At 44.0% G+C, this 24,979-nt stretch overlaps 4 protein-coding genes across 4 annotated transcripts; 1 reads left to right on the top strand and 3 right to left on the bottom strand.

The window, feature by feature from the left end:
- Window positions 1–6: 6 nt before the first annotated feature.
- On the bottom strand, window positions 7–3,454 carry LOC109461966. Its single transcript, XM_019758446.1, has 3 exons — window positions 2,766–3,454; window positions 317–2,326; window positions 7–14 (listed from the first exon to the last, which is right to left on the bottom strand). The coding sequence occupies exons 1-3, from the start codon at window positions 3,109–3,111 to the stop codon at window positions 7–9; spliced, it is 2,364 nt and encodes a 787-aa protein (XP_019614005.1). The 5' UTR covers window positions 3,112–3,454.
- A 3,370-nt stretch (window positions 3,455–6,824) lies between these two features.
- Window positions 6,825–12,320, bottom strand: LOC109461965 (malignant fibrous histiocytoma-amplified sequence 1 homolog). The gene is made up of 6 exons (XM_019758445.1): window positions 9,958–12,320; window positions 9,394–9,597; window positions 8,761–8,910; window positions 8,176–8,278; window positions 7,429–7,562; window positions 6,825–6,992 (listed from the first exon to the last, which is right to left on the bottom strand). Exons 1-6 carry the CDS (start codon window positions 11,971–11,973, stop codon window positions 6,825–6,827), a joined length of 2,775 nt encoding a protein of 924 aa, XP_019614004.1. The 5' UTR covers window positions 11,974–12,320.
- Window positions 12,321–13,073: 753 nt separating this feature from the next.
- On the top strand, window positions 13,074–16,553 carry LOC109461964 (uncharacterized protein K02A2.6-like). The gene is made up of 3 exons (XM_019758444.1): window positions 13,074–13,457; window positions 13,549–14,620; window positions 14,734–16,553. The coding sequence occupies exons 1-3, from the start codon at window positions 13,074–13,076 to the stop codon at window positions 16,551–16,553; spliced, it is 3,276 nt and encodes a 1,091-aa protein (XP_019614003.1).
- Window positions 16,554–16,673: 120 nt separating this feature from the next.
- Window positions 16,674–17,531, bottom strand: LOC109461963 (leucine-rich repeat-containing protein 40-like). The gene is made up of 2 exons (XM_019758443.1): window positions 16,906–17,531; window positions 16,674–16,680 (listed from the first exon to the last, which is right to left on the bottom strand). Exons 1-2 carry the CDS (start codon window positions 17,529–17,531, stop codon window positions 16,674–16,676), a joined length of 633 nt encoding a protein of 210 aa, XP_019614002.1.
- Window positions 17,532–24,979: the final 7,448 nt, after the last annotated feature.

The following is a 24,979-nucleotide window of genomic DNA, read 5'->3' as shown; positions in this document are numbered from 1 at the left end:
TTATTATTAACAGCCTTTATACAACACAGCATAACGTTTTCATAGTAGTTCAACGTAAGGAGCGTATCACTAACACCTGTCAGTAGCCCAAAGTCATAAGACCGGAATGCTGCATCTTTTCCCTTCGTTTCATGCAAAATCAGTAACTCCACAGCATCGAATAGATTTCCCTCCACACAGTATGGTATTATTACCATGTGAGTCACCCTTAATCGGCTCAGCGAGACAAAGTCTGCCAGGAAACGTAAACGGGCCATAACAAGACCTCCTGTGTCATTGGTGACTTCAGTGCACATATCGTGAGCGAGAGTAATACGCCAGTCGGTAGAAGGACGATCAGAATAATGTAATGTCAAGTCTAAAATAGCTTTACTGAGTGTGAACAGTATGGAAATATACAGCTCTGGGAGGAATATCCTCTTAAGTTTCTCTACAGGAATAGCCAAGTCGCTCTTGACTAGCATGTTGTACATCTCCTTGGTGAGGGGCTCAAAATTCCCCACCATGTTTTCCAATTTGCGAGTTGTGCTGTGCTCGGCGCCAAGTTTGTCACGTACAGCTCTGAGGTTTTGCTTAGTGATGGTCCGTCTTATCACCGTTTCTTTAAAGAAGCCATCTTCCAAGGATTTGCTCTTATCGGCAAGTGACTGGTACAGCTCTTTTGAAGTGGTGTGGTAATCTGGATTTCTTTCCACACTTTCCGCAGAAAGTATGTCTGCAAACTGCAGCAAACTTTCCTTGGCTTCTTCCAGGTATTTCCTAGACAAGTCTGGAGTTCCCTTCTGTATGAGCAGATGTCCGTACACCATCAGGAGCCTGGCCTTCATCAGGGGATATTCAGCACCCAGTTTCAGCTTCAGCTTATCCGCATGCTTCAGAGCAGCCTCCACGTGTGGCATCAGCTCCAAGCTGAATTTATGAGTCTCTGAATACGTCAAATCCTTCACAAAGAACTTGACAAGTATTTGCAGAAGTTTGTTGATGCATGTTCTTTGTTGTTCTTGCTCCATATGGAGACGGAGGGCCATTTGTGTGACACTGTGGATGGACAAACGACGTTTGACTCCTGCACCCTCAGTGTTGCCAAGAGAGTACATCCTCATCCTTTCCGTGAAGTATGCATCAGCGCCTATCGTTGGACTTTCCAAAGCACTTTTCAGCATCAGAACCGGAATGTTGTTGGAGTCCAAAAAGGCACATGGCTGCAGCATGATCATGCACTTTCTCTCCTCTCCTGACTTACACTGATCATCCAACTTGTCTATAACCAGTTGTAGGGCTGCAAAGATGTTCCTGGCTGCTTCTTGATGTTCCTTCCTGTAGTGCATCTGAAGCCAGTTGTCCTCTCTGCTCATTACTTCCTCTAGAACTTCTCTTCTACCATGTAGCTGCTGCTTGTACTCTTCCACTGTCATCTTACCCCGATGGATGGAGGCTCGGGCTGCTGCTAGCCCGAGAGGCAAACAGCTGAAGAGGTTGGCGAGATCCCTCATCTGTTCTTCAGTAGTTCCCGGTGGCATCTTTGGGGATAGGAACTCGACTGCTTCCTTTTCCATGAATCCATCTATTGGGATTTTTGCAACATCTCCAAATTCTATGAGCGAATCTTGTGTTGTGATGACCATTTTTGCAGAGGAGCTCAATATTTCTATCGGGATTGCGACTGTTGGGGACAGGTCATTTATGAGGAGGACAAAATGCTTCCAGCGAGACAAAAGGCTTTGAAACATGTTGTTATCAACATTGGTATCCCCACTCAACCTCTGTTTTAGGTTTGCCATCCCTTCATTGATCTTCTCTTCTGAACTTCCATCTATCACCCAAACTACCGAATGAGGGTGAACTCTTGCATAATCACCGGCCACTTTATATGCCATTTCTGTTTTCCCTGACCCAGGCATGCCGTGAAGGATGACTCCCCTGCCTGACTCTAGGCTATCCTTGACCTCACTTACTTTCTTGGTGACAAAATAGTGATCCACCACACCACTAAGGTTTGATATGTGCCTAACACTATCAGGATACATCCCCCTAGGATCTAGCAACTCTACAAGTTCACTGTACCCCTCTCTCTGGAGAATGTCTAAAAATACTAAGAATTTCTCAGGCTCTGCCTTTTCTAACACACCTACAAGCTTATCCACGCCTTCTTTAACAGATTGACTCTGAGATATAGTTTGAACCTGTTCCTCTGAAACAACTTTTTGTGAAGACATTACCTCCAGCAGCTCGGAGAGGGCGCGCTGGTCCTTCACCTCTTCCACAATCTTCTCCCTGTTGTTCCTCAGCAGATCGTTGTGCTTCAGCATCATCAACTCGTCGGGACCTGAAAATCGAAATTTCTTTTCTTTAATTTTAATTAGGAAATCAACGTTACCGAAACAATAACTTGAATCAGGCTATTGCAATACTAGTGATTTAAATAACAACACAACAAGGTTCAAAATTCATTCTTGTGAATAGGTGCACCCAATCTAAAATATTTGGTGCACAAAAACATTTTGGATGCATCATATAAAAAGAATAGTAGTAAATAAATGTCAGAAAAATTAATTTCATGTTTCTAATCTTTTCTAACGGAAAGTACTACAACAATGATTTATTATTTTTTCTGTCACATAGATGTTAAGAATATGCTGTATACTATTATACATTTTACATATTAACATAGGAGCCTATAAAAAGTGCACCCACAAAAAAAATGGGTGCACTGCTCCACATTTGGGTGCACTTGCACCCAGTTCGAGCCCTGACAGAGTACTAACCTGGTTCTTCTACTGTGACTTCTTCGTCCATTTCTGTAGTGGCTTCAAACATCCCTTCATTAGTGAGTCTGACGCTCCTCTTTCCTCCTGCGTCCGTCTCAACCTTTTCTCCCGGGTAGAGGTCAACCACGTCCACTAATTCGGTTTTTGTCTTCCTATTTGCCCTCTGCAGAGTGATTGAAAGTGTCCCCTCCAGGCGGAGGACTTGTGTATAAGGCATTTTGACGACCTTCTGTGTTGTGACTGTTTCGGTGAGCCATGTTGACCAGGGAGGCTGCTCAAACTTCGTCACCTGTTCAGAGGTTTTATCTATGCCTGATATCTCTGTCCTTGTGTTAGAGCGCATATGCTGCAACTTCCCCCCTAGTTTCAAACCCACCGCTGCAGGTAGTCCAACATTAACAGACAGGTCTCCAGAAACCTGATACCCTTTCGTTCTAGTCCAGCCACAGGAGTATTTTGTAGCGCTTTGGTCTTTGATTTCTCGAGGAATAGAGGTACTCGTTTTGTTGGGAAATGTCTTGCGCCTACGTGTAACTGAGCTGCGTTCTTTTTTGCCGCTCTCTCTGTAGTGGGTGTTTTCCTCACTGACTTTGAAATCCTTGGTGTCGACCGACACAACTTTGCACCTTGAACCGTACTTTTTCTGTGCCCAGGCGGTGCAGGCGTCATCGATGTTTGTCCTGTCGACTGCTCTGTAGAAACACACCCGAGATATGATTATGTTACAACGTGCATATCTACTGGAAATATGGAATCAGGCGTTGAAATATGCAATGCCTGTGACTGCCTGAAAATAATGAATGATCAATGAACACAACATGAGGGAAACGCGAGCAGTGGAGGCCGTAATTTAGGAATCCAGGGTTACCTAAGCCAGGTGTAGTGTTAATGTATTAACCTCCCCCCCCCCTCTGTTCGGGTGACTGTCAGTTACATTGTAGTGCACATACGCACACAGTTGTCCAGAATGAGATGTCTAGAGGGTACGTACACAATGAATATCAACTTACTCATTAGATTGTTTTGATTGTGACTTTCCCATGGTCGCTTGGGCTCACGGACTTACATGTAGTTCAACCGGCGCGCTTGATGGTTCCAGGCCTACAGAAGAACAGATGACAGATAAATACATGTACATTGTAGCTGAAAAAGCTGCTACGGGAGATGTGACATAACAATTAGCTTTAGGCGCAAAAGTGTAGGGACTGTCATAAGTAGTATTGACATTTACCCCTCTAGCACGCCTTATATTTGCTTGTCCTCTGTATATTGTTGGTTATTATGACAACAAAAGTAAAGCTTTATCACATGTATACTAGCCACAATTACAAGTCAGATCCGTGAATCTATAATTATCAAGAACACACCTACAGTATTTGCAAATCTAGTCCTGAAAGTACAGCTATATGTTTTGGTGCCCCCGCGCTGTGGCGCGAACCCTGATACTAGATACTGTCATGAACACCACCGTGCTTTGTCGAAGCGACGTCTGGTTTTCAAAAGAACTGTTTTCGTAAGTACCCACCACCGAGTGTGTAAGTCAAAGGCCAAGACGTAGTCCAGGAGACCTTTGTGTCAGGACTGGTGTTTTGACGTCTGAAGGTTGTCTTAGTTTCGCCTCATTTACATACAGGCTGCAACCTGAGAAGGTCTTACCTGAGCCAGGATAATTCAGGTGGGGCAGGTGTGAGTTACAAACTTGTTATGATCCCCTGGCCGCGGAATTACCCCCATGCAAGCAGTACTAGTGTGGCAGTTTCTGGCTGGACCCTGGCTATATTTTAAGTCAGTTTTTCTCCGAGATTAGTCCTTATCTGATCAACGTCATCATCATTATCATCATATCGGGCTTGCAGAACTCTCTCCCTCCAGCCACCTGATCACATTAACCATGTTAACCACTGGTGGTTAACCATAACCAGGTAACTGTTCCGTGCACCACCTGAGTGACGGGCGCGTGATGACTGATATACAGAATGTCAACACTTCCTTGTTCGACAGTCTGTTTGTTCCAAATAGAAGATTCACGGACGTACTTGCATTTTCAACACTCTCAGGAACTCTGAATAATATTAGACACACGAGCGAGATTCACTCTACGAAGAAGTACGTAAGACCGACTGAAGACCACATACCTTAACTGCTTTACCGCTGACCTGGCGTCCGCAGAGTTCACGGTCCGAGTTCAAGGTCGTCTTGCCGATGGTCCTACGCACGGCTTAATGTTCGATCCGTAGCTGGTCTCGACGTTTTGACTCTCCGTCAACAGTCATAAAGTTTTTGATTAAAGACACGAGAACGTCTCCGACTGATTTACCCCAAAGGCACTCTGAACAGCGCAGTGACAAAATGATACGTCACGGCGTCATGTACAGGTGTACTTAACTGTCTTACGGGCGTGTAACTTCAGGTATCCTTCCGCATTTACTCCGCGTGAAGTAAAATAGTCCAGTTTTAGAAATGGGTTTACTAAAAACAAACAAACAAACAAACAAACGTATGTTTGTGTTGATTATCAAGTAACTTTCGTTTGTCTTACTTGATATAAAAGGATTTGTGATAAAAGCTTGTTTATTACTGACAGGATTAGGTTGGAAAGTTTCGGCATCCGAACGAACGTCGGACGTGTACGTTTTTTTCCTGAGTACTGCGGTCTTAGCCTGGAGCCCAGCCTTGTAATAACTTTGGTCCGCTCCCAAGATCCGCTACCACGCCAACGGATCTTAGGGAGTGGACCAAAGCTAACAAGGCTGGGATCCAAGCTACTGCGGTTAGTCGCTATCGGCGAGAGAGGGCCTCTTGCGCAAAGTGGCAAATTGCTGTTAAAGCAGATTTGAGGGACATTTTTATTGCCAATTCAAGAAGTGCGCTTGCAACAGATATCCATGGAGGTTATCCACTCATGGATAAAGAAACGTTTCACCATTATACCCAATGGTAACCTTTCATCTACAACGGTGATAAAATAATAGCAAAACCTGAGATCCTAATTTTAATAGATTCCAACCAATTGGGATACTGAGCTTTCAGAAAAGTTGTCATCAGGCACGGGTTAACATTTAGATATTGTTTTCGGAGAAAAACATTCTTTGGAATGAAAAATAAAGCTTCTCTTACCCCCTCCCGTGTCCCTCTTAATGAACAAAACAAAAAAATAATAGAGCATCAGACTTTTCTTTCTTACCATTCATCTGATTTATTCGCAGTGACAAAGTAACTTGGCAGCCAAAGACCCGAAACACCAGATTTGGGTACCTTAAGACAAGCTATAACTTCTTGTCACATCTTAAGATATTAATTGATCTTTACTCCTCAACCATATATTACAGTTTAAAATATTTGAAATTATTTTTGAAACATTCAAAAGCAAGGGCAGGTATACGTAAACATTGCATTAGGAAAAACTCCCAGCTCAGCCAGGGGTCAATGACCTACAATGACCTTAGCACCGTACCTGTACTAAAACTAATATGCAGAACTTGCAAACTTGACTTTGGCACTTTCAAAGTAATTCCATTATAACCCTTTACATATAGTGGCTCTTTAATAAGTGCAGCATACCACATAACAATTATGGTCAATATTTTAAATGTTTGTTATTTTTTACCTCTTTACCTAAAATATTTTTGAAGCATTAGACTGCTATTGACAGTGACAGACGTATGATGGGTACCAGTACGCATCCTTATACTCTTCACACTACTTTCTATATTATCTACAGTATATTCTATCTGTATTTACCTGGGGAATCATTACATTTACTGATTCAGAAGGAAAACATTGTTTTTACTCAGTTTCTTCTTCCTCTTCTTCTCCAAACAGTGACCTCTGACCTGAACCAATGTTGTGTCTGTTGCCATGGTAACTAGTGTTGGGTTACATCATGTTGCAATTTCATAACAGGGGGCATTTAGACTCCTGTCTGACTATGTATATATGAATGTGTTTGAGTAAGTATTAACAGAGCAGACCATATGCGAAGATAAACATTATGCATTTGCTTTGCAAATGTTACCTTTCTAGTTGAACTTGCACTGAATATGACAACAATAGGTTCTATCTACAGAAGTATTTAGCAGCGATCGAGTCAGCTATGTCTTTTCTTCCTACTTCCTGGCCTCCCAGCGCGGCCATCAGTGTCTGCAGCGTGGCGTCTTCTCCTGCCTTCCGTTGCCACGACAACAGCATCTGGAACTTCATCTCCCTGAGTGTCTGGAAATCATGCTGTTAAGATGAGAGAAAAATGATGTGCTGAAGTAACTGGGATATAAAATCATGGATTTGATCTAGAATGTCATTCAACACTAACCGTGATGTTGACTACATACAACAAAACTGGCATGGCCTCCAGTTCAGCATTTTTCGATCCTTCCGTTGACCATTTTAGGTAAGATGACCCAAATGTCTTGTTGACATTGTGAATATCTATACTTACCATGCATGACTTTTACTTGTGATTTTTGCCATGTTTTGTCTTGTCCAGCACTTGCAATGTTCAGTCTCAGTGTATTAAAACCCTGACAAGTTCTTTCTTCTGAGACTTGATAACTTTTTTTTTATGAAGATTGAAATAGCATGATACTACATGAAGCTACACAATGTTCTTATCTGCTTCTGAAGTAGAAATTTATCAGTATCAGCTGCTTCTAGTCAAATCTACCTGAATTTCCTCCAGGTCTGCCTCTGCCAGCCCCAGAACCCGCCCGGTCCTGCGCCAGTCATCCCGGCCGAGCTGCTGGGCAGCCTCCATCAGGGCGGTCCTCAGGTCTCCCTCCTGCAGAACCCCCTCCAGGGCTGGGGAGAATGGTACAGTCCAGTATCAACTACATGTACTATGCCAGGTATGAAGACTGTTCTATTTTCTATGGGGGGTGGGCAGGTAATCTTTTTTAACAGACGAGGTCAAGCAATCAACAATATATATGGAGATGGAGAGGGCACAACATGTTGCAATGGAAGAGCCCTATTAAACCATGTAGTTTGGGTCACTTACAGTCACTGATAAAGGATAGAGGGAGACTCAGAAATACTGTAGGTTTGGATACCAATGCCTACATGTTACCAAGGACATTCTGTGTATAATGTCCTTGATGTTACCAACAGACACATCGGCAGAACATACTGCACCTGCGCGAAACCCGTAATGTATTATGCATAGCACTTTGGCAGAATGTCTCATATAAGGTCGTATTTGCGTAATAAGGTTAACATCGCGTCTGTAGTTTCCAAATGTTGTGTCGGAAAAGCTATCGTCTACAACAGGCAAAATCTGACGTAACGTTGACCAAAATCCAACGAAACCGTGAAAAATGAATGGGTTTTTCGCAGGCACAGTATGTTCTGCCAACATGCCTTACCAACACCCTTATAACATTTCACCCCATAGATTACATCTGTGCTTCCTAACCTTCAGGAGGAGGGTACACCAGAGCCACATCCACCACCTCCTCATCATCTGCGTTAGGACAGGGCAGGCGGCTCACACCGGCCGGGCGGGGCCTGTCCAGGACCTGTGGAACAAACCACATCATTTACACAGCCAACCACAGCACAACTTTATATGTGTACTTGACAATCATAGGTATGCAAAACCCTGATTTCATTCTATTAGGTTCTGTACTTGACCCCCACAAAAAGTGGCCAAGATGGCAAGATGGAGTGATGGAGTATAAATAAAGGCACAAACAATGTTGGTTCTACATGTACGTAATATGATGTTAAGGTTACACTATTGTTTCACTTTCTTTGGTAGTATGATTTCATGTATCATGTATGTTATTTTTAAATTAGTTCCTTTGGTTTTGCATCATTTAGTAATTTGATTACCTTCATTTGTTCTTTTTGTTGTAACTAAGACTGCAAGAAAGGTTGATTCTCAGTTGATTTTGGTGCAAATGGCTTTTGTTTGGGGTCCCCTCCCCCCAGGGCACATTGAAAAACATCTTCATGTATCCCTGGTGAAATGAATAGATAAATTAACAAACAAACGAACCTCCCCGAAGAAGCAGTGCGGGTCAGCCAGGCCTCGGCAGGTGCAGTGGCTGCAGACCAGGAACACCTGGTGGCGCACACCTGGCCACTGGGACAGGAGGGACGTCATCTCTGTGTGCAGCAGGAGGAGGATGGTCCACACCGCGGTCAGCTGTGGGACAGGAACATATAACATATAACATATAACATACACTGTTACAGGAGAGACGTCATCTCTGTGTGCAGGAGGAGGAGGATTGTCCACACCGCGGTCAGGTGTGGGACAAGGAAATGTTTACTTCACGAACAGGGCTCAAAATATTAGGTACATGTGCACCTTGGTGTACCCAAAATCAGAGCTGTGCACCAAATTTTTTTCTGTGAGTGCAGCAGTGCACCTTTTTGTTTTTTTGTTACGTACAGAAAGATATTTCATGTATACCATTAATTATACAGCAAATTCTTCATATCTGAGTGTCAAAAAATTATCTTTGTTGTTTATCAATAAGATAATTTCATATATGGGACTGTCGTCATAGCGTGTTTCCTGTGCACTGCCGTTGAACCATGCTGTACATAGGGAACGCTGTACATAGTTCATGCAAGTGACAGGATCACAACCTGCAGCAGACCAAAATCCTGTAATGACACTTACCTCTTCTCCCCGTACGTACAAGTTGAGTTCGCAGCAGTCCTCATCCCCCGCGGTTCTCCTGAGTAGTACGGTCTGGTTCCTGATGCTGGCCACCACTCCGTCCTTCCAGTCTTCCCTCCTAATGACGTGACGCTGTAGTCTCACCAACATCCGCTCAAACAGGCCACAGGGGCTGACACTGGGGAACTGGTACATCACCTGTAGCTGTGTGTGTACAAAATGTATGTGTGTGTGTGTGGGGGGGGGGCATTGCATAAAAGCTGTATAATTTCTGCCATTTTCTACCTCTTCCCTATAAATTAAATACTCCTCAGTGTCCAAGTCTACTCAGATTTGATGTTACAGCTTACAAGATAGAAAGTCACTCAGAAGAAGTGGAGAATCTAGATATTTTTTTAAATTATAATGGTTACCATTATAATCCTTTTTTTGTCAGAGCATGCAAAAAGTCATACAATCAAGTAAAAGCAGACCAAACTTAAAGGACATGTACAGATAACTTCAAACTCAAAGGTAACCAAAGTTGAAAGTTTAAAATTACAGACAAGTTTGAAGCTTCTTTACCTGACTGTAGTTATCAGGAACGGTTGTTGGCCACATCTTGTGCAGGTTGGACGGCTCCTTGTAGGACAGGTACCAGGGCAGGAACAGGAGGGATGAGGGGCCGGTCAGCCCCGGGGTGGCCTCAGACTCAGGCAGCTGGTAACACAGCTCAAACTTCTTCAGCAGACCCACCACCACCGACAGACTCTGGTGGTCTGCACACACGCCCCACAGAAAACACCTCAGCAGACCCACAGACATCTGGCCTCCTTTCAGGAAGCGGGACTTGACCAGACGGAACTGCTGTTTGGTCATGTGTCCGACTCGCTTGAAGACGTCATTCCCGTATGTCAGGAAGTCTTCGATGTCGTGGCGAAAGATCGCCTTGAAAATGTCGATCAGGTCGGAGGGTTTGTGAAAGACGTACTCCTTCAACATCACGTTGTCTTCGTACCACAAGATTTCTCCCACAAGGTGCAAGTATCTCAGTGCTGGGATCAGCCTGTCTTCGGTCAGACCGAAGTCCCCTGCCATCCGTACCACCTGCTCGTAGGTAAGGAAGTGTTCGGGACCGCTTCTGGACTCGGTGAGCTGCCTCTCCAGATCTGCCCAGGACTCAGGCACAACGGTTTTAGGGAAGAGCTGCGGATTCTGTGTGCACTGCAGGACAGTGTGTACCAACAGGGGGATGCCGTCTAAACTGTCAGCAGAGCTTACGACTATCATCTCCTGTGGGAGGACTGGCCGGGATGTTAGTCTACGCTGCAGAAGGGTGTGGCATTCCGTAAGTTCTTCTGTGCTCATGCCTGCGAACCTGTTGTGACCAGCAAAAAGCCCGTTCCTCTTGCCATCTAGTGCCTCCTTCAGTTTGAATATCTCTTCCTTGATGTCTTCAATCACGGTGTTCTCCCTTTGTCGCATGGTAGCCAGGATTTCCTCCCTTTTCCTCTGTATTTCTGCGGCTGTACAGAGATCGCTGTGAGTTCCCACTAGCAGGAGGACGGCGTCCGGTACCTGGGCGGTCACCGCCTGCACCCAGTCCCCCACGTCCCGGTTATACCGCGCCGCGCCGTACCGGTTCATGTCGAAGACCAGCACGTTCACGGCGTTCCTGGTGAAGAAGAGCTGGTTGGTGACGTGGTACATCTGCTGCCCCCCGAAGTCATTCACCTGGAACCTCTCACCTTCCACCGTCCACATGTGCTGCTCCAGGACGTGCGTCTGCTCGTCAGGCAGGGCCAGTCTGGACCGTCCGTTCAGCATCGCGTGGATCATACTCGTCTTCCCGGCGCCCGATTCCCCAAAGACTAAGATCTTACGCCTGTTCACCTCCACAGGTCTCGTCCGTCGGATTTCCCGGAGGTACTGGAACACGGACTCCACGCCGCTGTCGCAGACATGCCGAGGCGGCATCTGCATCTCGTTGTTAAACAAGTCCAGCCCGCTGTCGATGCTTCGATGTTGCAGGTTCCGTAAAGAGTCGAACATGAGCGGAAGTTCTGTCAGCTTGTTCCCCATGAGGGTCAAGGTCTCCAGTTCCGTCAGCTCACAGATGGAGTTGGGGAGGGACGGGATTCTGTTGTTGGAGAGGCGAAGTGCTTGGACACGTTTTAAGTTGCTGATGTGCACAGGAAGGAACTCGATGTGATTATTGTTGAAGTTAACTTCTTCTAAAGAAGAGATAGCACACACTTCTGAAGGAAAAGTTGACAAGGCGTTTCCTTCAAAGTTGACCGACCGTAGTCTGGTCAGATGACTGATACCCGAGGGTAGCTTTGCGATTTTGTTCTGGAGAAAGTTCAGCTCTTCTATGAAGGAAAGGTCGCAGATGGTTTGGGGAAGGACTTGGATGCAATTACGGGCAAAATTCAGGGATCTCACCTGCGACATACTGCCTATGATGTCAGGGAGGGAAGAAATCTTGTTACTTGACATTGTTACACGAAGTAAGAATACAGATAACACCCCTACACATTGTAATAGTATAGCCCATCCTGCCAAGTAACGCTGAGACCAGAGACTCGATCTCTTTACCATCTGGACGGCATTGAGCACTGTACCTACTAACACAGCACGTAGAATAAACCAACTGGAAATGCACTGAATCTGTGGTGATTCCTGACGTGCAAAAGCAACATGGTGTCAAGAAGTGGCCTTCAGCAAGTTCAGGAGAACAGAGAAAGGCAAAACGGACCCGACAAGGAGAAGAAGACAGAAGAAGACAGAAGAAGACGAAAGCAAACGGTCTCAAGTCAAGACGGAAGGACAGAGAGAGCCAAAGTCTTCAAAGGAGACAGCTAAGTCCAATGTCTAATGTCTTTCTTCCAAGATAGCATCCAGAGAATGCTAGTCTAAAGAGCACCAGAGAACTTTGATGGAATTGATATTGTGAGAAAATTCCATTAAGAACTTGTGAAGAATTTCCAGACAGACTGAGTCAAGCACATGCGTAGGCATAAGGGCTCTATTGTTTTAGCGTGTCCCAGGAAATAGGACACATTCCTTAGCGTCTGGAAAGTTGACAAGTAGGAATTCTGCTAACGAGAAGGATCTAAGGTCAGAGGTGCCAGGAACAAGCATATGTCAATGTCTAGTTACCGTGTGGGCAGGTGACAGCATCAAAACAAACACAGGCAGACGGTCAAAAAGAAGACTTTTGAAGGCATAAAAATGGCAGACAATCGACTGTTACCAGTACCAAAGCCCATGGAACTGACAGGGGATGTTGCGCAAAACTGGGAAATTTTCAAAGATGAATGGGCCAGCTATGAGATTGCTACAGAGAAGAACAAGAAACCAAAGGAAATCCGAGTAGCAACACTGAAGACCGTGATTGGTAGAGATTGCTTGGACATTCTAAGAAACTTAGATATTCCAGCCGACCCAAATCAGCCAAACGTAGACCCCAGGCAAGACCCCGATAAGATTATAGAAGCCTTAGATAAGCACTTCAAGCCCCTGAAGAATACCGTGTATGAGAGATACAAATTCAATACATGTGAACAAGCACAAGGAGAAGCATCGAAACGTATGTGGCACGCCTGAGGAAACTAGTGTCTACATGTGAGTATGGCGCTCTGAAGGATGAGATGCTGCGAGACCGAATCGTGCTTGGAGTTCGAGACAACAAAGTGAGAATGCGGCTGTTGAAGCAGAAGAATCTCACATTACAAGCAGCACTAGAAGAATGTAAGGCCAGTGAGACAACGAATAAGCAACTCAAGGCCATGCAGAGCAATGGGGCAGAGACCGTGCATTATGCCAAGACAAGGCCAAGTCGAAGCCAAGGCCAAGCCAAGACGAAGTTTAAGCAGCCACACAGAAGGACGCAGATGCCAGAAGCCAACTGTGGTTACTGTGGAAAATACCATGCTAAAGACAAGAGTAAATGCCCAGCATTTGGAAAGAAATGCGCGAAGTGTGATAAGCCCAACCACTTCGCCAGAGTTTGCAAAGCAGGCAGCAAGAAGATACACATGATACAAGGCAACGTGGCAGAAGAGGACGAAGAAGTGTACACTGTAGGTACAGTGTCATGCAATGACAGGAAATGGTACGTCGACCTGAAGATGAGCGAAGGAAAAACACTACGCTGTCAGATCGACACCGGAGCCACTTGCAATTGTGATCAGCGAAGCTGACTTCAAGAAGTATGGACAGAGGACGACGCCAAGCAGGGCAAGACTGAAGCTGTACGACGGTTCTATCCTGAAGCCAGTGGGCCAAGGAGTCCTGAAGACGATACATCAAAGCAAGGTCATTGACCTGGAGTTCCAGATTGTCAAGACACGTCAGAGTCCTCTACTATCAGCTGAAACATGCACCATGTTAGGACTGATCACCCTCAACACGGTCAACCATGTCAGCACCACAGAACAGATAGTAGAGAAATACACCGATGTCTTTGAAGGATTGGGATGCCTACCTGGAGAGTATCACATAGAGATTGACAAGGATGTCAAGCCAGTCCAACATCTACCCAGACGCGTACCAGTTCCTCTGAAAGCACAACTAAAAGCGAAGATCGAAGAATTAGAGAGGAAGAACGTGATCGCCAGAGTCACAAAACCTACAGATTGGATCTCCAGTATGGTGGTAGTCAAAAAGCCAGGGAAGATGAGGATCTGCTTAGATCCCAAGGATCTCAACATGGCACTCCACCGACCAAAGTATCAGATACCAACACTAGAAGAAGTACTGCCAAGGCTGGCCAAGGCCAAAGTGTTCTCAGTACTCGATGCCAAAGACGGATTTTGGCAAGTCAAATTAGATGAAGAAAGCAGCTACCTCACGACGTTTTGGACGCCATTTGGGAGATTCCGATGGCTGAGAATGCCCTTTGGGATTTCAACGGCTCCAGAGGAATACCAGAGAAGACAGCACGAAGTGCTAGAAGGTCTCCAAGGTGTAGATGTCATAGCAGACGACATCCTAGTGTTTGGTTGTGGCGACACAGACGAAGAAGCCGACCGAGACCATGACGTGAACCTTAGCCGACTGCTCGAGCGAGCACGAGAGAGCAATCTCAAACTGAACAAGAGGAAGATGAGACTAAAACTGAAGCAAGTACCCTACATGGGACAGCTCCTCACAGCAAGAGGCCTGCGACCAGACCCAGAGAAGGTTAAGGCCATTGTGGAAATGCCAACGCCTGACGATGTCAGAGCTGTACAACGACTGCTTGGTATGGTGAACTACTTGGCGAAGTTCCTACCACATCTGTCCGACGTTTGTGAACCACTGCGTCGACTGACCGACAAGATGCCATATGGGCATGGTTACCTGTACATGACCAAGCAGTGGAAGAGATCAAGAAGCTGGTGACAGCACAGCCAGTACTACAATACTACGACGTAGAGAAAGAGGTGACCATACAGGGAGATGCAAGCGACAAGGGACTTGGAGCGGCGCTCCTGCAGGAAGGACGCCCGGTAGCGTATGCTTCGCGAGCTCTAACCCCGACAGAACAGAACTATGCGCAGATAGAGAAAGAGTGCTTAGCAATTGTCTTTGCAGCACAGAAGTTCAACCAGTACATCCACGGCCGAGAAGTGGTAACTGTACAATCAGATCACAAGCCTTTGGAAGTGATCTTCAAGAAGCCTCTCCTTGACGCACCGAAGAGGTTGCAACGAATGCTCCTGCGTCTGCAGAAATATCACCTGAAGGTTATCTACCGCAAAGGAACAGAGATGCACATAGCTGACACGCTATCAAGAGCATACCTGACGCAGACAGAGAGCAAGACGAGACGAGACGAGTATGAGATACTCAAGATCCAAGAAGCAAAGAGAGAGGATCGAGAAATTGAAGAAGTGAAACCCGCTGAGTACATCCGAGTGTCCGATATGACGTTAGACCGTGTGCGTCTACACACTCAGCGAGATGAAGTCATGCAAGAATTGAAGAAGACCATCAAGAAGGGATGGCCAGACAATAAAACGCAGCTGAAGAAAGAAATCCGAGACTACTGGACCTTCAGAGATGAAATCAGCATGCACGATGACATCATATACAAGGGACAAGCGATAGTCATCCCAGCAGAGCTGCGAGAAGAGATGATACAGAAGACACATGCCAGCCACCAAGGAGCAGAAGCATGTATCAGACGAGCCAGAGAAACCATATTCTGGCCAGGGATGAGTGCACAACTGCGAGAAAGAATCGGAAGATGTGACGTCTGCAAGACCTATCAGCCGAAGCAGCAGAGGGAACCGCTCATGCCGCATCCAACTCCAACGACGCCATGGAGCAGAGTGTCGATGGACCTGATGACACTGGGAAACCAACACTACCTGGTAACAGTGGATAACTACTCAGACTACTGGGAGCTAGACGAGCTACACCAGAATACCACAGCCAGGAATGTGATACACAAATGCAAGCAGAACTTCAGCAGACATGGAATACCCATGGAAGTTGTTACCGACAACGGACCCCAGTTTGCATCAGAAGAGTTCAAGGAATTCGCAAAGACCTGGAACTTCAGACATGTAACAACTTCCCCGTACCACAGCCAATCAAATGGAAAGGCTGAATCAGCAGTAAAAATAGCCAAGAACCTGTTGAAAAAGGCAGCGGCAGATGGAAAAGATCCCTGGATCTCCATCTTAGGATGGCGGAATACGCCAACACAGGGACAGGACAGTAGCCCAGCACAAAGGCTCATGTCCAGGAGAACGAGAACACCAGTACCAATAATGACAAAAGCACTGGAGCCAAAGGTGGTACAGGACGTACCCCACAGCATCACAGAGAGAAAAGCCCGAACAAAGAGGCGCTACGACGAGGGAGCACGAAGTCTTCCACCACTGCAGCCGGGACAGCAGGTGCGAGTAGAAGTGGCACCAAACCGGAAAACGGCCGAGTGGAGGAGTGGCACACTTGTAGAGCGTGTGTCGCCGAGATCGTACGAAGTAGAAGTCGACGGAGCCAAGTACAGGAGAAACCGAAAGCACATCCGCGAAACGACAGAAGAACCAAAACCTTCAACAGATGAGGAAACAACAGCTCCAGCAACAGCAGAGTCGACAGCCGATACAACAACAACAACGCCAACACCGTACGTCACGCGATCCGGTCGAACGGTCAAGGAACCAGATCGTTTGAACTTGTGAATGAACTGTAACCTGAGAATGGACAACGAATACGGACACTGGACTCTGATAGATTTCTAGTTTAGTGATAATGCATGCCAGTTTAAGAGTGATAATGCATGAAACTTAAAGAGAAAGAAACTAACATCTTTTTGTAAAGAAAGGGGATGTTACACGAAGTAAGAATACAGATAACACCCCTACACATTGTAATAGTATAGCCCATCCTGCCAAGTAACGCTGAGACCAGAGACTCGATCTCTTTACCATCTGGACGGCATTGAGCACTGTACCTACTAACACAGCACGTAGAATAAACCAACTGGAAATGCACTGAATCTGTGGTGATTCCTGACGTGCAAAAGCAACAGACATGTCGAGAATTTCTAATGAAGGCATCGACACAAGTACAAGGGGAACGTGCTGAAACTGGTTCATGCCAAGTTTAAGCACCTTGACCTTGCTTTTCGACAGTGACATGGGCAGGCCTTTAAGACTGTTGTGTTCAAAGTCTGCATATTCCAGGCTTGTCATGAGAGGCACTGAGTCGGGAAGGGACTTGAAGTCGTTGCTGTAGAGGCTGAGAACCTTCAGGTTAGTCATTCTCCTGTACCGGGCAGGCAGACAGGACAGGCTGTTCCACCCGGCATGCAGCTCCGCGAGGTTTGCGCAGTCGGCGAGTTCTGCTGGCAACGAGCTCAGCTGGTTGTGTTCTACATGTAGGACTTGTAGCTGCCTTAGAGCACCTATACCTGCACTTAGGTGGGTTAACTTGTTCCAGGATATGTTCAGGATTTGGACCTCCTCCAGTCTGAAAACTGAGGAGGGGACTGATGTAAGGCCACAGTTTTGAAGGTTCAGTTCCATCAGCCCTTCTGGTGTCTGACGACATTTCTGCTGAAGCTCCTGCAGGCTCCATGGACCATCCTCCTCCTCTTCCTCTTCAGCATCCTGCTCCTCTTCATCAGTCCTCCAGATGTAGCTGAAGATCAAACCCATGATGGGTTGTTCTTCAGATGTTCCAGGTTTTAAAGCACAACAGGTTTTTTTTTAACCAGATCTAGATTTCCATTGTTGAGAGTACTTTCAGCCTATTGAAACTATTAATTTGGTCTGTACCTTCCAATACCTACTGCAAGTCCATGGTAACTGGGGCAGCAACTGTAATAGAAGGGGAAACAATTTAAGTGTTTGGGTACACAATGTCATGTAAGGATCAGTTGCCAAATCATTGGCTTGTTGTCTAGTCCTAGGTGAAGCAGTGTAACAAAAGGAGCAAAATAACAGCTGGTTGGATCTATCAGGCATATGTAGGTCACATGTAGGTTCACTGTCCAAAAATACTACCAAACTAGACCAGGGGCCTGCTGGGGCCTGTCAGTAATGAGTTGCAAAGCCTTCATAATCGCCTACCGTAAAATGGGGAAAACAAACACAGCTGTGACAGTGATAGATTATGTGTACATATATTCCGTACTACCTGTACCAATAAGGTAGATAAACTTTAACCTGAGTGTCAACACACTAGAAAACTTACATCGCTAAAGCAAACAATGGTAAGAAATGTTCCGGCTCAAACGCAATCATATATCATTTAAACCATCGCTAAATCACGGATTCCAATATATTTTTGTTCTGTTCACGCAAGGAAGTCAGAGTAAAGGGTTCCCAGAATGACTATGAGTCATGGCATAAAATTAAACGTCATTGGGTCACGGTTTCAAGTTACACTGAAGAATGGTTCTGACAACAGACCATACGGAACACTGTTTATAGCCTTTGACTGGTCTGGTGTACGGGTGTGTACGGTAGCGTGACTGCGTAACTATATTTACTGTATCACACATCACGTGTAACTGGCGACGCCACTCAAGTTTTGGACGTCTTAACCTTTATATCAACTGGCTATAAAAAAATGTAACATTCATACATGCATAGGACGCCCTGCTTGAATCGGAAGGGCTTTAACATGTTAATATAAAGCGCTTTTATATTTACAGTATTACTGAGTAGACAACAATATTTTTGATGAAACTCACCTCCATGCCTTCAGTCTGAGCCACACGAGTGCCGCTGGTCTAAGGCTACCCTGGGTGCAACGTTACCCTAGGCCCTGTTCTAGTAGATCTGCAATCTCTAGTTCAACTCTGATACCCACCGTGTTTGGCCGTCTTTCTGATCAAACTGATCGCGGGAACCTTTGCACGGCCGAGCGACGTGTCCAAATGCAAACGCCGCTTCTGGCTACTCACCCGAGCTACCGAAACTTCGGGGGACTTCCGCCTATGACGTCACTCGTGATGACGTCATCTCCAGAGGACTGACCTAAAACTCTGAGAATATCGCGCAATGAATGTACCGGTATAAACAGCACAGCGCTTTAGCTTTAATAGCAAGTATTTATCCATCGCAATATGCGAAACCAACTACTAGTATCATTCACACATTTTGTTATATATTTCTCTATTAAACTTCTCGAAATGTTGACAGGCAGGGTCAACGTAAAGTTTATGGAGAAAAAAAAGCTTAAATATATGTTTTGCTCTTAAAACATGTCAATTGCTGTTTGAAAACCAGGGAAAAAAGAATGAATGAAAAAGAAAAGCACTCAATATTCACAAACCCACCCGTAGTTGTAATGGTTCATCCCCCATCCGGGTGTCTGACCTTTGACCGTACGGAAAAAGATGATGTCATTATCTCGGGAAATCTCGCGAGAGACCATGGTGACCCACCATCACAAGTTAGACGATGCTACTTCTCTTTAGGGGTGTCATTTAATTTGGAAATTTACTAGTAACGCAGTACTGTACAAAAAGTAGATAAAGTATCTTTTATTGTAGATATTGTAAAATTTTAGAGCTTTCAAATTTTTTTAATAAATTAATATAAGATCTTTATCACCTGACTGGTAGAAACATTTTTATTTTGAAGAAATGCACCCCTTTTCAGTGGACTGAGCCATTGTACATTCAAATCCAAGATGGCTCTAAAGGCGGTGGTGGGCGACCGTAAGTACCTTTAATTTTCTTAAAATTCCTAAGCTTTAGTCCACCATTCTTAATCAAAAATAACATTTTTAGCTAGTTCGAGACTACTATGGTTCATATCCCAGGTTTAAACCCTCAGATTGGGTGAATTCTGACGATTTGTGGTTAATAAAAATCTGCAGTATTGGGCGCGCTTCGCTCCCATCCATTCCCCAATGACATGTCCACACAGCCGATTCATTAGTACTTGACGCAGAATATGTTCCACCCTGACCTCACCAGGTACCGTAAAAACCACACCAACAATCCCGGCTCCTAAATCTGCCGGATTCCGGCATTTTGCTCCCCGGATTGTCCCTAACCCGGAAGTGGTGCCGCAGAAGTGATATTTGCTGTGGGCGGGGCCGGGAGTGTTTTGGGCAGGTCGATGTTTTCATATAGCGGTACTCTCCAAGCACAGGGTCAGGATTCTGGCGATTTTGCCAGTCTTTCTTTTTTGTACTGGTACCTTTTTTTGCCAGCCAAATTTTGGATACTGCCCTGGTAATTTGATATTGTCTTGCCGTTATTTGATACCGTATTGTGACCATCAAAACATCTGCTTGGAGATGTTTTAGCTGTGATAGTTAACGGGACGAGTAGAGACAGACAGGTGTGGTGGAAAATTTATTTATACTCGCCTGCACAGGCAGAATTTCACCAGATAAACTTCACTTGGATCGTATTGGTTGTCAGCAAAAGCTTGTTGTTGTCCATGTTAAAATTTTATGTCCTTGATACCTTGATGTCAATTTAATATAATATTAAACATGGTTTCTAGGTGCTGGGTTTCACGTCATGATATCAGTTCATGATGATTGGCTCACTAGGTCTGACCCTTGGATCATGTTAGTTGTCAGCAGAAGCTTGTTGTTGATGTTTTATGTCCATTATTATGCTAGACATGGTCTCTAGGTGCTGGTTTCAGTTGGTACCAGTTCATGATGGTTGAGTCTCTAGGTCTGACCCTTGGTGATCTGGTCTTGTGTGTTGTAGAAGTGTTTCTAGATGCACAAGCTAAGCCTCTGTGTCTAGTATACTGAGGGAACACTTTTTACATCTGCATGAAGCAGCTAGCAAATGGTCCCTGTTGTTGAACAAGTAATTTATGACCCTGTACGTGTATGTATGTAGACATAGACTGGACCAGACATGTGCAATTATAGTAGAACTTTTATTGGAACAGGTTTTCAAGCTTGTCAACCACAATAACAGTGTGGAATGGTAGCAGGGATGGCATCATAAAATATTAATGTAGACTTGATATAGATGAACATAACTGAATAAAACTCCATTTACATCATAGAGGTCATCCCTGTGCTTCCATTTACCTGTATTTATTTACATAATAGATCAATTCTGTCTAAATATAGATGTAGCTGCTGAATATAACATCAGTAAATGTTTGATTTTTACCTGCTGGTTCAGTGACTTGGGTGCAGCAGATGACACACAATATGTATGGATTGTTGCTTGTACATCAATAACCATAATACAATTTTAGTGAAAAGAGGCTGATAGTGTATACCCGATCAGTGGCAGAAATTCTTGCCTTGTAACGTTGAAAAAGTCATTGACAGAAATTTGTAAACATTACTTCAGGCAATTTGGCAAGGCATACATGTACACTAGCTAGTGGTGTTATCATGTGGAGTAAAACTCCTTTCCCTTTCTGTGCAAAATGTAACCAGCCCTGTAATTAGATGCTTTTACAGTATGCCAAGAGTTATAGTTAGAGCAGAACACAGTTCTAAGTGTCCTGTATTTCATGTGTTTTCTTTTATTTATTATTATAATATTAATGCATTGTAATACTGGTAGTAATCCACCCATCCCTCCCTCCCCTGTGAGTGTGAGTCCAGTGAACCATGAACACCAGGCCTCAGGTGTTTAGCTGTGTATTGAGGGAATAGCTGTACAGGGAACACTAATTAATTTAGCACCACTTTCTACACTGCATGTGGAGATGGCATGTTATGATGGTCGACACAGGGTTGTAACTTGACCCACATTTTACTACATACAACATACAACATGTACTGGTATTTATGCATTTGTTTTCACTCATAAAGAAAATGTTTTGTCTGACCCGTATTACATCTTCCCTCAAGACCTCAATGGAAAGGTATCAGTCCATTAGCTGGATAGATTTTGATGGATTTTTGAGTGTATTTTTGGTAGGGAAAATGATAGTAGAGGAAGATGAAACTAGTGACCATAAAACACAAAACTGAAATCTTACATGAGACAGTCCCTCCATAACAACAATGGATGATCCCCAAAACATCACACATAATGTATCATCCCCCGGGACATACATGTAGCTGTCAACAGACCACATTATTCATTCAGCTTTGTGACATTTAGTATCTGTTGTTTCCTTAAATTATGATTACATAAATCAAACCAAATGTGGAATCCAAGACAACATGTCGGATTTATAAACTAAAAGTTTCCTGGTCTTTGCTGCTTATTAATGGAAAAATTAAACATATTTCAACCTGTCTTTTTTTGACAATTTGTTATTAGTACATGTGCATATGTGTGAGTAGGTCTCCATTGATTGTGGCCATATTTTGACACTAAATCGTGGTGTTTTTCAATAATTCACTAGTCAGTGTCTCTCTACAACACCTAGTACAAAACCTGCCCTTGGTTCTGATCAGGTGTATTGAATATTGGTAATCAATCAGACCGGAGACTGGACCAGCTGATCAATCATTTATTGGTTAATTATGAGAAGAATGGCCTGTGATAATGAGTGGTCAGTCAGCCGGGGAAAATGGGAATATTTGTCATAATTACTGCACAGTGAGATAATAGCAATGCTTTTATGCGTCAGGTTTATTTATGATTTTAATTTCTTGCTGCAAGTTTTTTAGATGTACTAGACATTAATACAGAAATGATGAAATCGCCAATGAAAGTGTAATGTATGTTATACATGAGAAATAACATTTATTTATGATTTTGATTTCTTGCTGCAATTTTGTAGACCTGCAGATCTTGATACAGAAATTATGAAATGTGAAAAGTAATTTTTGAGAATTTGTGATGGAATGTAAAATAACAAGGCTGGCACAGCCTAAAGACCACACAGGTGTTAGACGATACTGTAAATATACATATAGAAGCCACGACTGTCTATAAAAACAAACAGTTTAATATGAATATCCTGTTGAGAATAGGAGATAACCTCCCTACCTGTACCCTGATTGTTTCAACTCAGAACTCTGGGCACAGGGCCAAATCAATTTAGCCCTCACTCCAATTCTTCTCCTCAGTATAAACTATGAGCATCTTAGTGTAGTTATTAGAAAACATGCATCTACTACTAATTTTGAAGCTAAGTTGGTAGTCAGGAGACATGATTTGTTGATACTCAGATTTAAAAAAAACACAATAAACAATGCCTGAGGACCAGTTTATCACTCAGTATGTTCAGTATAATGGAGTGGATATTAAAGTTTTCTTCCGATCCCTCTGCTTTTATGATGTCTGCATGTAATAAATAACTCTGCTTGCTGAAATATTACTTCCTTAAATGTTTGAGAGAATAAATGAGTGTGGCTCTGGGAATAAACAGTTTAATTTCCTTGCCATTTAGAGAGAGAAAATTAGATGCTGATTTTTTTGGGCACAAAGCCAAAATGCCCCCCCCCCTCCATTTCTCCCACCCTGGACATGATAGAAATGCCCATCTGCAGTCTGCATTTTGCAGAGAAAGATTTAAGCAATGTGCAAATTTGCAGACTGAAAAATTAGTCTAGAGGTTCAACGGTGTCAGCATAATACGTGTGTTCTTTAAGGGCTTCTGTATTCAACACTGACTGATAATAATTTGGTCTGAATTTTTCAAATGCAATTTGTATATGCCATTGGTTTAGGTGCAGACATACATGTATAACACATCTGCAGAAAGTATTTCTGAATTGGAAAACAGAATTTTTAGTCTGTAATACTGCAGAATGCTAAAATTAAGTATTTCTAGTACCAGTACATTTCCCAGTCGGAGTCTAGTTCCAGTCTCCACCCCTAATGGACAGGTACATAAATAATGGATCAGGGACCGTGCATGTTGGTGTGGGTCTGGTGTGTCAGTACTGACATGTTACCATGGCAATGTAGGTTCTGTTGCCATGGTGACACATGAGTCATGGTGGTGTCTGACAGGTTCTGTTGCCATGGTGATACATGAGTCATGGTGGTGTCTGACAGGTTCTGTTGCCATGGTGATACATGAGTCATGGTCACGACAAACTCTGTTGCCATGGTGATACATGAGTCATACATGTACATAGTGTCTGACATGTTAGAAGCACAGGGGAGAGATATGTCAAGTATAGACACAGGGGAGAGATTTATTTCCTGCCTGAGCCCTCTACATGTTAATCTGTTTTGGGTGATATTATAAATCTATCTCCACTTACTCCACATGTATTTTCCTTTCCTTTAAATCTCCCAGGGCATCATATATACCTGCAGTCTGCAGTCCCAGTTTTATGTGGCATATATACACCCCCATCATGTACCTGTGTATTATAAACAGCCCCAGCCCGTATCCCGTACGTACGTGACAGGTTTGTGTAATGGTGAGATCCAGGCCTGCCGCACACTGCGGTGTGTCATCAGGTGACCTTGAACTGCCCGGCTACACAGTCAATAACACGAGTACGGCATGGCGGGGGAATCAGGAATTCCACAGGGGAATTCCCGGGCATCGGGATTCCTGCTGAAAATTACTTTTAGTTACCCAGTGATGAAATTTCAGGTTGGATCAGGACATGCTGGTGAAGTAAAAATATAAGCTGTTGGCTGTTACATCAGTGTGTTTAATTTACAATTTGTAGGCAGTCTTACAGGAAATGTTTAAAATAGTCCTGTTTTGTTTGTTTTATTCGTGTTTAAAGTTTGAATAAGGAATGAAAGTCTTCAGGAAATGAGGAATAGGGACATTATTTCTATAGGACTGTACACAGAAAATCTGAAAATAACTGAAAGGAAATAATTGGAAAATAATAGAACTGATTCAATGAACACTGACTCAAAATGAAGTCTATTTTCCACACTGTGTCCCCCATAATACCTAAATAATGGTTTGTCCAGTGGGCTGCCAAATTGTTGACCTCTGACCTGTAATTGCCCCCTTCCATTTAACCTAGGTCAATCACAGCTGCTGATAAACGACCTTCAGCAAGGTCATTTATCACAAATATCAGTAGAAAATCCTGCTATATCCTCTATACATTACAGATGATATCGATATTTATAGTTTTATTTATGCATTTGAAATGTCCCAGCTGTAACTGTGACAAATGACTTCATTTATTTTTCATGCCAGCACATGATATTATAACTGCTCCAGGTGAAATGGTGTGTTTATACAAATGTGATATATTGTGCCCCCCTCCCCCTTCT

The sequence above is a fragment of the Branchiostoma belcheri genome, unplaced genomic scaffold (genome assembly GCF_001625305.1).
Source record: "Branchiostoma belcheri isolate BF01 breed outbred unplaced genomic scaffold, Haploidv18h27 scaffold98, whole genome shotgun sequence".
Lineage (NCBI taxonomy): Eukaryota > Metazoa > Chordata > Leptocardii > Amphioxiformes > Branchiostomatidae > Branchiostoma > Branchiostoma belcheri.
The sequence above is the reverse complement of the archived record's forward strand: the minus strand, read 5'-3'. Positions and strand labels throughout refer to the sequence as shown.

Bases quoted from the DNA above. Each gene is read 5' to 3' on its own strand.
- LOC109461966 (XM_019758446.1), bottom strand. From the start codon at position 3,111: ATGCGCTCTAACACAAGGACAGAGATATCAGGCATAGATAAAACCTCT. The intron at 2,327-2,765 runs GTTAGTACTCTG...TTCGATTTTCAG, and splicing joins AGTCACAGTAGAAGAACCAG to GTCCCGACGAGTTGATGATG.
- LOC109461965 (XM_019758445.1), bottom strand. From the start codon at position 11,973: ATGGTAAAGAGATCGAGTCTCTGGTCTCAGCGTTACTTGGCAGGATGG. The intron at 7,563-8,175 runs GTTAGGAAGCAC...CATTCTCCCCAG, and splicing joins GGTGTACCCTCCTCCTGAAG to CCCTGGAGGGGGTTCTGCAG. The intron at 6,993-7,428 runs GTAGATTTGACT...TCATCTTAACAG, and splicing joins CAGACCTGGAGGAAATTCAG to CATGATTTCCAGACACTCAG.
- LOC109461963 (XM_019758443.1), bottom strand. From the start codon at position 17,531: ATGGGTTTGATCTTCAGCTACATCTGGAGGACTGATGAAGAGGAGCAG.
- LOC109461964 (XM_019758444.1), top strand. From the start codon at position 13,074: ATGCGGCTGTTGAAGCAGAAGAATCTCACATTACAAGCAGCACTAGAA. The intron at 13,458-13,548 runs GTAGGTACAGTG...TCGACACCGGAG, and splicing joins AGGACGAAGAAGTGTACACT to CCACTTGCAATTGTGATCAG. The intron at 14,621-14,733 runs GTATGGTGAACT...TACATGACCAAG, and splicing joins AGCTGTACAACGACTGCTTG to CAGTGGAAGAGATCAAGAAG.